General features: G+C 44.9%; 1 protein-coding gene across 2 annotated transcripts in view; it reads left to right on the forward strand.

Moving 5' to 3' along the window:
- UBE4B (ubiquitination factor E4B) overlaps positions 1-12,010 on the forward strand; it is a 2,592,778-nt gene that overhangs the window by 976,010 nt on the left and 1,604,758 nt on the right. For both annotated transcript variants that reach the window (XM_044063145.1, XM_044063144.1), the window contains one exon: positions 1,073-1,187. In XM_044063145.1, the coding sequence (XP_043919080.1) occupies positions 1,073-1,187 (115 nt within the window). The remainder of the gene's footprint in view (positions 1-1,072; positions 1,188-12,010) is intronic.

A 12,010-nucleotide genomic window follows, 5' to 3' on the forward strand; every position in this document is an offset into this window, starting at 1 on the left:
TCACCTCGGAGTAGGCGATATGCTATGGAGTAAAGCTGGAGTTTTTTGAGGTGGTCAGTGTAGGGCATTTGTTTGAGGCCGGTAATTCTCTTTGTGAGGTACTTCTGTGGCCTTTCCAGCTACTGCAGATGTCTTGTGAGGTACATTCCAAAAGGGGCGTTGTTCTCTATAATGGGTCTAATGAGTGTCGAGTAGAGGGGAACAATGACCTCTTTTTTTCCTGGATGAGAACTCTTTTATGATGAGGTGTGCCATGTAGAAGGACTTCCTGACTACTGTGGCGATGTGACTATCAAAGGAGAGACTACTGTCCACCTGGGTCCCAAGGTCTCTTATCAAACATTCGATGTTAAGTAGATTGCTGCCTCTGTGGTAGTTCATGGGTACAGAGTTTTTACCAAAGGGGATGACACTGCACTTTTGACATTGAGCTTGAGGCCATGGCTCTGACACCAGGCATCTGTCTCAGCGAGGCCCTTCTGTAGGATGTCCACATCATTTGGGGACTTGACTATGGCTCCTAGTTTGCAGTTACCTGTGAACTTTGTTAGCCAGAGGCCTTCTGAATTTCATACTCTGTTTTTTTAATATGTAATATTTATAGATTTGTTACCTGTTAATAAACTTATGTCACCCTATTACTTTCTAGTAGACTTATGTTATCTGTTGATTATATCTTTGTAACTTTTGTAATAGTTAATTTTCTGAAGCTTTTCTCCTCGGGTTTCCACTGAAAATGGGCCCCTGGCTGAGCTGGACTAACCCACTTAACAAATGTCAATAAGTAAACATTTAATGAATAAATACAAATGTGTGATTGCCTATTTCATATGTAATCATTTAATAAAGATGGTTCTTGTTTAAAAAAATAAATAAAAGGAAGGGTCTACTCAGCCAGCCCCTCAAATCTTGTTAAATAAAATAAATTAGAAGTTATCTGGGTGTTATGTTTTACTACTTGAACTGTTACTGCAAGTTTACTGTGCTATTTATTTAATGCTGAGATGTCTTTATCATGACCAGAACATGTATGGTTCATAGCATGTTTATGTATCTACTTATTCATATGCAGGTCAGCACTGCAGCAGTCTCTTCTGGTTCCGTATATGCTGTGCAGGAATCTGCCATATGGATTCATTCAAGAACTGGCCAGAATGACTCATCAAGATGATGAATCTTTCAAGCAGGTAAACATTCAGGAGACATTAAGGCTGGCAGGGCTGGAATTAAAATTACATACATTTAGGAAACCTAGTGCTTTTGAGTTGAGTAAGTTGCACGTTGACATTTTTAGTAATGCTAAGATCCTTGCATAGACTGTCGTGTTTTATAACTGTCATAGTCTTTGCCTTTGTGAAGAATTTGGATCACATTTTATACGGTACCATATGTAATTGGGTATAATGATTTCTGAACTATAACTTACACATTTTCTCGTTTCATCAATGTCAGTAAGTTGCTTTAGATCAATTTTTAACAGCCCTGTAATACCTGGTTATGCTTTACGAGAGCGCAAGAGTGTTTGTGTGTTTATATAAAGTCATTGCTATATTGCATTTTCTTGTTGTTTTAAAGTACAGAAGCCCTTGATTAAGCTATAATTGTTTTTTTTTTTTTTAAGATCTTTTATTTTAACATTTTGTGTATACATAACTCCCTCATCCTCCCCACCAGCACCAACAGACATCTGAGATGCTATACAAACTATGATTACCTGTGTCTTGTTGGAGTCTATTCCTATATGCTGGCGGAGCTGATGTATACTGTGGTAAATGTTACTGGAGGGCTGAACCAAGATGCCAATAATGTGAGAAATTGTTAACAAGTAGTCACCCTTGTGTTCCCTACATTGTAATGGTGAAGTGTTTGTATTTTATGAACACTTGCAGGTTAGGGTGAATAAGACGGAAGTGCTTTAATGCAACAGCATTTTTTATTAAAAAAAAACACTAAAGTGGAGTAGTAGTATCACTGTTTTGCAAATGTTTTAAGGACTTCTTAATGAACTAGATTAAGAAGTTGACCCTTGTCCTTGCTATGAAGGTATAATTATCTATCAGTGGGTCAGCTTGCAGACAGAAAAAGTTATTCGTTTGACTTCTGCGATATGCACTCTTTGCTTCAGAGCGAAGAGCGCAGTCTGTTTTACTGTTTGTAGTTTTAGTAGTAGCATAATATATAACACATTGTTCAACAAACACACTGAATTATTGACATATGACTAGTACTACCCTGCTACCCTCCATCTGGTAATCTGTTAATGCTCTGAACTCCTCCCACTGCCTGGCTGTAAGTGAGAAGGACCAATCACCTGGCAGGACTAGGACAGCCCTTCGCACTTTAGACAGGACCCCTCCAGTTTTCTTGTACTACAGTCAGACTAAAACAATGAGTGGGTAGGTCACTGAAAAACAGATCAGTAAAAGCAAAATAAAAACTCTAGCAAAGCTAGAACTTTCACTGAGTGACCTCCCAAACCTCTTTTATCAGAGGCACATGGGATATATGCAAATGATCCTTATGAACATCAGGTGTTTCAGCTAATTGGCGATTCTGAATGCCCATGACTTGTTTTGTCGTTTTACTGGACAATTTCAGGCCAATAAAGCCATACCCCACTAGCTGTGGATATGCATATTTCGGCCTTATGACCTCATCAGCACAGCACAAGCAGAGTGCTTGACTAAGCATTAGAAACACAGGGCTGTTGTACCCAGCTGATGTCCATTGTCATCACTGCAAAATTATCCCAAACAACAAACTAAAACAATGAGTGAGAAGGTCACTGAAAAACAAATCAGTAAAAACAAAATGAAAACTCCAGCAAAGCTGGAACTTCCACTGAGTGACCTCCCAAACCTCTTGTATCAGATGCACATGGGATATATGGATATATATATATACATATATATATATATATATATATATATATATATATATATATATATATATATATGTATCTATATATATGTATCTATATACTAGGCTGACAACCACTATGGTCATTATAAGCCTAGCCATGCAACCCAAATGTGACCCACAAATTTGATTTATACAGCGGGTGATTTACTGACGGTCTCCATCAGAGACATAGGAGCCAGACTAAGGGTGAATTCCTGATTACCCATCCATTGGTCCAAGTTGCACTTAAATAGGGGTGGGGAGGAACTCTGCTTTACATGGATGGAGAAGCCTGTTCCAAAAAAAGGCAGTTCTCTGAGAAACATGTCTCTCTCCAACTTGTTCTGTTTATGTTGCAAGCAAAATGTAGTTTGTTTTTTATTCTAGAGTTTTGGTGCTGTTTATTTTTCTGATAGGAGCCAAGAAGCTGACAGATAGGACCCAGAAAGGCAGGACCAGCAAGACCACTTCCACAAAGAGCCCAGTCAGCAGTGGCATCCCCCAAGGCTCCACACCAGGCCCACTCCCCCTGGCATCCACTCCTCAAAAGCCAAGGCCAATGTCAAAGGCCTTCGGCCAACCAAGCCCACAGATGACTGCAAACCACGAGCAACCACAGAATCCAGGGATTTATTTGATGTGTTTATTGTGCTTTGTGTTGTGTTATTGAAAATTGCTGTTGTTTATCCACTGTGCAATAATCAGTATAATTCTCAATAGAAATAGACTTCAGTTTGTTATTTAGATGGAACTTTGTTCAATGTTTTCCATTTTGTACTGGATTAACCATGCCACCAGTACTTGGTATTGATCTGACTGTTTTTTGCCTCCAGTCTTGATGGATTAAAGTACGATCCCCACTCCCAACAATCTTCCCCATTTGCATCTAAAAAAATGAAAGAATAAATAAAAACAATATGCCTCAATCTGTAGCTTGAAACTGTGCAGTAGCTGTACCTTCAGACAACCTGTTGGACCCACTCACCTTCTGTTATCTCCGGGTTACCTAGTGTGGTTATAGTATCACAATTCTGCATGACACAAGGGTCAGACCAATCCTCTGGGGTTTGCACCATTGCTTGTTTTAGGTATGGGAGAACCAAACTATTTAGGTGCAGGGGAAGTCAGGGGCACAGACTCAGTTGCCAGTATTGATACTTTCCCCCCAGGATACTCCCACTTGCGTAGGGTATGCTGGAAAGAGAAAGAAGACCCTTCATGTAGTGGGGCAGCAGTTTCTGACTGACTTCTTACCTGAGATGGTAGCTATGGACAGATCTGTGCCTCAAGTAGTTGGTTACAGGGTGTATATCTGGGCTGTAGTAACATCAGCAATTCCTTTCCCTGGTCAGTCTGCTAAGGATCTTCCTCTTGAAGGAGATACTGTGCCTGAGGACTCTGACCTGCCTTTGTTAGATCAGTTTGTTTCCTCTGATGAAGAATAGATAGAGATCCAAACAGCTGTTTTTTTCCTCCTCCTTTGGTCCAAACATTGGGTGATGTATTCTACAAAGTTTATAGTCCTCTGTTCATTGAGGCTTTGCCTAAAGAGGAATTTGAGAGATTTAAGATATGCTTGGCCTCTCCTGGCTTCCCAAGCCCTTTTATCTGCAGACCCTGCCTTGGATCCCCAGACATTTTCTTCTTTTTACCCAGACCCTCTAGATTAATTAGACTAGTGGCTATAATCTGAGCAAGAAGCTAGTGCAGTCCAGCTTGGTAGCTTATTAATTGTTAGCTACCAGTATTTTATGTGGATGTTTGTGTTCATATGCATGTACAGTTTAGACAAGCAGGGGGATTCAGTAGAGCGTACATGATAATTTTTACTGTGTTGCTCATCCATGGTACAATGCGTACACAGGAGTGAAAACTTTTAGATTCAGTAAACTCCAGGTAGTGGTGCACACTCATGCACAAATATGGAAACTTTCATGGCGTGTAAATTACAACATAAGTAGCTGAATTTCATGCAAATCAACACAGAGCAATTCAACATCCTCTAAAGCAGCTAGTAGACTCCATGTCCATGTTGGCCGTGTATTCCAAAACTTTCCGAATACAGCCATGGAAAGGAGTCTACACGGAAGCAAGAGCAAGTAAAAACTCTTAACATTTGTCCAGCACTGCCCTTAATATGTAACACCACACACATTTTGACCTACTGTAATTACACAGGGTAGATGCTAGAAAATTAGTGTAACAATCGTAATTCCTTTTTAAGTGCCATGACATAAATGCAGCTTCACTCCCCCACCCCCAAATGAAGAATATACATACTGCTAAAATGTGAAAATTTCCATAAAACAGAGTATTATATTGTACTGTTTGTATGTGCAGGATGTAGCTGATGAATTACATTATTCGTCTGTTACAGCACTGGACTCCTGTGAAGTTTCCCTGCCTACACCTTTACTAATTATGTAGTATCCCAGCTGTCAATACAATGAATATGCAAATGAGGTCAAAACTCATTAGAACTGTTGAATCTGAAAAAAGAGTAGTTACATAGGGATGTTCAGTTCGTGTAGGCACTTCGACAATGTTCATGATGAATGCATGGTGACAGTGAATGCTGACATTAAGGGGGTGTGCCAGGTTACACTTGCAGAGATGAATATGTAGGGCTGTGAAGGGTGAAAGTGCATGTAACCAGTGCAGGATTCTTAAGATGTCCTTCTATTCGTCCAATGTCGGGAAAGCCTCGGTGGACATGCCCTCCACCCAGGATTGTGTAGCTTCCGTATAGGTACCCGCTGTATCTGAGGCGGCAGGGCCCGAGCATTCAGCCAGGCCGATGTCGGCCACAGGTTGAGAGTCAGACTGAGGAGGTGCAGTGGCAATAGTAGGCCTGACTTGCCTGGCCTTCCTCTTTGGCAGTTCGGTAGGTAAGTTGGCAGAACCCTCCATACCTAAAGCTAGTTGTTTCAGACGTTGGATTTCCAAATACAAGTTAAGCGCATGGAGTCGGCTATGGAGAGTTTTGGGCACAAACGCCTGGCAGATGCTGCAGGCCTTGTAGTCGTGCGACCTACCTAAACAAAACAAGCACTGATTGTGGGCATCTTTGTAAGATATCTGATGGCCTTACTTACACTTGCCCTTTCTGGATGACATGAACAAGCATTAGAAGAAAAGAAGGTTCCTCAGTGGAGCACTTAACTGATTTCTGTAGAGTCTGACTGCCGGGAAGGCAAGAACAGCTGACGTTCGACTGGCGGCTGCGATGTTCTCAGGACTGGTGTGTGCAGATGTCAGTTTTATGGCCTGTGCTGTGCTAGCCATGTCAGATGTTCCATGCACCATACAGTGACTGAAATCTTTTGTATACTCTCCGGACGTTCGGGTACCAACAGGAGAAAAGCCATATGTACAGAATACTGCAACATGGAAGATAAGGACATCTATGGTTATGGTAAGATTTTATACAGTTTTTCTTTCTGTGTCATCCTCTTTATTCATTAAAATGCATCTGATCTGTCTGCATTAATTTAAAATTTATTTTTTAATATTTGTCCTTGTTTGCGTGATGTGGCGGTTAGCTCAACTACAAGAAACAGAGGAATGTATGGCAGGTTTCTCTGTGTTATGTACCTATTCCTGTGGCAGCACATGTTATGTGTTGGGGCTAAAATATAGATGTGGTCCTGGGTTTTACTCCAGGCTGTGCAGCCTTTCCTTCTCTTTTTATGGTACATGTTTACGTGATATCCTGAGAATGGAGGAAATATCAATTTTGCCTGTGCTTACCTTATTTATGCAAAGGTGTGCATAGCTGCTCATAGTGCACAAATGAACATGTAACGGGTGAAGTTAAGTTGTCTATCTCGCCTTCGTTCTTGCTGGTTGGGATTGGAGCCGATCCTTGGCTCTGACTCGGCCATCTTCAATAGCTCGAGAGCAGTTTACTGGCTCGAGGCTACCCCTTATCCCATAGTGCCTAGCGATAGCTACCCAGATCTCGTTTGCCGCTTCAGCTGCGAGGTGTCGTTTTTCTGGCTCAGGCTCGTATAAAGTTTTTTGTATAACTTTCTTCACTAGATTTCAACCCTTCTAGTTTTTTTATTGTTAACGATAGTCTTGTGCTGTGATAGTTAGATTGTAGTATCCCTCTTTTTTCTTGTAGAACTCGTTTAACTTAGTAACTTAGAGAGTTCTCCCCCACCCCTCCCCCCTACCTCTTTTTGTCAGGTTAGCCGTTTAAGTTAGAGGCTTTTCCTTCTACCTTTCTTTTATAGGCTAGCCGTTTAAGTTAGAGGCTTTCCTATTCTCTTAAAAAAAAAAAACCTTTAGCGATAGTCCTTATAGTAGTGTGTTTTTTGTAGACTGTGTTTGGCTTATGGGTGTTATTTTTATTGTGATAATTGTTTTTCCTTACTTTCAAGGATGTCAAAGGAATCCAAGGTTTCTGGGTTCAAGAAGTGTGACTCATGCTGTCAGAAAATGACTCTGACAGATGGGCACACTTCTTGTGTCTGTTGTTTAGGCACTGTGCACCTGCAGGACTCTTGTTCTATCTGCCATGCCTTTAGTCCAAGATTCCTGCAGGAGCGTAAGAATAAGCTTATCCTTAGGGGTCTTTTAAATCCCCAGGATTCACCGGCCAAGAGCTCACAGCCTGTGAAATCCCCTAAACCCACTAAGCCGTCGGCTCCAAGTTCGGAGCCGTCTTCAGTTCAGGGTTTACCTTCCACGTCGGTTCCAGCTGGCACCGACAAGACAATCTCCCTGTTGGCTCCATCAGAGACTTCAGAGCCGTTGCGGAGCCACAAGAGGCTAAGGTCCCCCTCACTTGAATCGGTGCATTCGGCTCCTCAGGTTCCTTTACTTCAGAGCGAGCGCAGTCACCGATCCTCTCACTCCTCTCGGTCCTATAGGCTATCGGATCACGATGTGGAGAGAGTGGTCAGTAGTTTGCAGAAGTCGCAGGCACTAGCCAAGTTGTTGTCCAGCCCTCCTCAACAGGTATCGGCTCCGTCCACTTCTCTCGATGTTCCTCCTTCGACTCCAATGAGTTTGGATCCAGAGTTAGTTGGGGTTTGAGTAGTGGAACCGTCGGCTCTGATAACACTATCTCCTTCGGTTCCGACGTTGGCTCCGATTGCCTCAGTGGTGCCGTCCATCGAGGGATCTGGACGCCAGGGCTCCCTTATCTGCTCCGAGGGGGCGAGTGGCATCGGACCCTTGTCCTACCCCGTTCTCCCTCTCGGAGGTTCGGCGCAGGTGAGCTCTGCTCCTACATTGGCCTCGGAGCTGTCTCTCCCAGTGCGGAGAAAGATTCCTATTTCTTCGGAACTGGAGCTTTCTCTGCATCGTAGCAGGGACGCCTTAGATGTCATGCGGAGTGTGCTGGCCACTGAGTCAGCTCCACTATCAGCCCCACCAGCTCTGTCCCTTGTAGTGCCTGTGCCAACCTCTGCTCCTCCTCCAAGGCCCCAAGTGTAGGGAACCGATGCTCCAGGACACCCCATTGGATGTTTCCTCTTCTTTCGAGGCCTCCCCTGATCTCTCAGAGGAGCCCCCTCAGAAGAAGAAGTGCAAGAGGAAGCACATTGACTCCCCTGAGTCTGTCACTTCTGATACAGACTTAGATGAAATGGAAGGGTCCCCGAGATCCCCCTCTGAGGATGTTTCCTTTTTGGACATCTTGGAGATGCTCAAGCAGAGGGGGAGCTGGAATCCCCTAGCCCCTTCTGAGGATGAGTCTGTATTTCTGGATGCCTTCGATTCCCGACCTTCCACCTCCTGGGTGTCTCCGCCTTTCGATCCACTTATGACAGTGGTGGCTCAAAAGGCTTGGTCAGCTCCGGATACAGTGGAACCAACTCCGAGGAGACCTGGTAAATTTATTACAGCAACCCAGGATAAGCAGTTCCTTACAAAAGGTGTCCCTGTTGATGCTATGGTGGTAGCAGCAGCCACAAAAAAAGTGTTAGCGGAGACCTCTTCATCTGTCCATCCCCCTAACAAGGAGTCTAGGACGATGAACAGATATGAGAAGCGACTGTTTGCTTCAGCGACTTTCTCTATGAGGTCACTGAACTATTGTGTCATTTTACTTGCCTTCAAAGGGATCTCCTTAAAGAGCTCGGAGATACCCTCCAAGAGCCAACAGCTGAGGGAGCACAAGCCAAGGTAGCCTCCCAGCTACCGATGCTTAATTCTGTTGTTAACTCCTCCATGAGGCTCATTTCTTATGCAGCCGATGGGGCAAGTAGAGCCGCAGGTACCAGGGTGGCCCTTAGGAGGCATGCGTGGATGCAGCTGTGTAACTTTGCGGAACCTTTTTGAGCATCCTTCATCAACTCTCCCTTTGATGGTTCCTTTCTTTTTGGACCATAGGTGAAAGACACTTTGGCTAGGTGTGAGCAAGACTCTCTCTGCCGTGGGAGTCCATTTTTCCAATCCCTCTAGACCTTACCCCAAGGGTCAGAAGAGTGGGAAGATGTGGTTCCGTACATCTCAGGGAGCTTTGCCTGACACACATAGTGATTTTTCCTCCAGAGGCAGAGGGGGAAACAATAATAATAGATGCCGTCCATGTGGCAGAGGGGGTCCGCAGAACCAGGGCAACAGAGAATCCTTCTCTGATAACCCTTTCAGCATCCCTGAAGGGTTGCCTGGCTGCTCATCTCTGGAGGCAGTCGGGGGAAGACTTTCGCTGTACCCAAAAGCCTGGTGAAGTTTAACACAAGACAGATGGGTACTGTCCGTTATATCCGGAGGTTACAAAATTCCCTTCCTTCAAAACCTCCCTTGCAGTCAAGGAAGACCCTCCCAGATGTTCCACCCTATCTGAGGGAGCAAGCAGTAATAGAAGTTTCAAAACTGCTAGAAAAATGAGCCTTCCTGGAAGTCTCGGCAGACCAGCACGAATCCTGAACTTACTCAAGGTTCTTTTTAGTACCAAAAAAGACAGAGGACTGGAGACCAATTCTGGATCTCGGCAGACTAAACAGGTCTGTACAAAGAACGAAGTTTCGGATGGTCACGCTACAGTCCATTCTACCCTTTCTGGGTCAGGACATTTGGATGTGCTCTATAGACCTTCAGGACGCGTACTACCATATAAAGATGGACAGGTGCTCCAGAAGATATCTTCGCTTCCAGCTGGGGGCCAGTCATCATCAGTTCAGAGCTCTGCCCTTTGGTCTTACCACAGCCCCCAGGGTGTTCACCAAATGTATGGCAGTGGTCACAGCTCACCTGAGGCATCAAGGATTCCAGGTGTTTCTGTAGCTAGACTACTGGCTCCTTCCTGCTACCACCAGGCATCAACTCATACAAGCACAGGACTACACAATCTCAATCTGCTCACAGCTCGGCATCACAATAAATTTCGAAAAATCTGCCTTGTTGCCCTGTCACTCTATCACTTGTATAGGAGCAGACTTAAACACAAGGGATATGTTTGCAAGGCTACCACCAGAAAGGTTGTCCGCAATTCGTCAGCAGGTACAGGTTCTTATGCAGAGCAAAAGGATCCAAGTCAGGTACGTCCTTCAAACTCTGGGCTCCATGGCAGCAGCCATTCTCCTAATCCCACTGACATGCTTTCATATGAGGATTCTTTAGTGGCTTCTGTTCATGCAGTGGTCTTTCCAAGAGCTACCCATGACGTACTAGGTCATGATCATGGACACATGCAAAAGGCATCTTTCTTGGTGGATGGTCTCCCCACTCGTTACTCAGGGCAGACCTTTCTACAACCCCCTCCGGTAGCCACAGTGACTACAGACGCCTCCCTGATAGGGTGGGGGAGGGGCATTATCTGGGCAGGACAGTCCAAGGCACGTGGCAACCTCACGAGTACCATCTGCATATAAATGTCCTGGAAATGAGAGCCGTGCTCCTGGAGTTGCAAGTCCTTCAAGGCTCTCTTCCTCCTGGGACCATTGCTATTCAAACGGACAACATGTCAGTGGTGTGTTACATCAACAAGCAGGCTGGAACCAGGTCCTACCCCCTATGTCGAGAAGCACTCAGGCTTTGGCAGTAGACAATCTCCTCCCAACGTTTTCTGATTGCGGCACACATCCCTGGGTGATCCAACGTCATAGCAGACAGGCTCAGTAGAGCTATTCTAATGCCTCACGAGTGGTCTCCGAATCAGGATATTGCGAATCTTGTTTTTCGCAAATGGGGACAGCCTTGCTGTGATCTCTTTGCCACCCCCTTCAACAGCAAATACAGCAACTACTTCTCCCTTTTCCCGCTTCCGGGTGACACACCCAGAGACGCTCTAGTCCACGATTGGCCCCAGGGACTTCTTTATGCCTTTCCTCCATTACCTCTGATACTCAAACTTATACAGAAAGCAGTATCGTTGGGTTGCAAAATGATCCTCATTGCTCCCTACTGGCCTCGACAGATATGGTTTCTGATGTTCATCGTGCATACAGCTGCAGTCATAACAGATGGGTTCTCCTGCCGTCAGGCGGGTCCTCGGTCGGCCGAATTCCAAAGTCTAGGTCCGGCGTCGGTTGTTGTCGCTTCTTCCCTGACGTCAGTGCGACAGAGGTATAAAGGAACCAGCCGACACCATTTTCTTCAGACATTCTTGCCGCGCGGTGCCCGAAGCAGAAGCAGTTCGCAAGTGCCGGTCGGCCAGCTCCTGAAATTATGAAAGATTTGAAACCGAAGTCTTCTTGAAAGCTAAGTACCCCGCTGGGGAAACTTTTCTTGCCTCAGACCGATGTCAGACAAAGTTAATAATTGTATTTCATGTGGGAAGCAAATACCGCATAAGGATTTCCATTCCCTCTGTATACCTTGTTTAGGCCCAGACCACGACGTCTCGGTCTGTCGCTTTTGTGCTACATTCAACAAATGCACCATTAAGCTTCGGGCGGAGTTCACCCAGCATTATTTTGGAAAAACATTTAACTATATTATGTCGTCGGATACTCCGACTCCAGTTTTGTCTAAAAAACACAAAGATAAGGACCGACACACGAGGTCTGCGGCCTCCACCGACACCACGCCAAAGCCGACTACACGTGGTCCGGTTCTCAGCGAGGCGCCTACGCAGCCCCTGACTACCGATGACACTTCATTGGCGGTGTCTCCTGTGCCCGAGGTCGCAGGCTCCTCGGCCCACACCCCGACT

The sequence above is a fragment of the Protopterus annectens genome, chromosome 2.part1 (assembly GCF_019279795.1).
Source record: "Protopterus annectens isolate FY-2018-M chromosome 2.part1, PAN1.0, whole genome shotgun sequence".
Classification (NCBI taxonomy): domain Eukaryota; kingdom Metazoa; phylum Chordata; order Ceratodontiformes; family Protopteridae; genus Protopterus; species Protopterus annectens.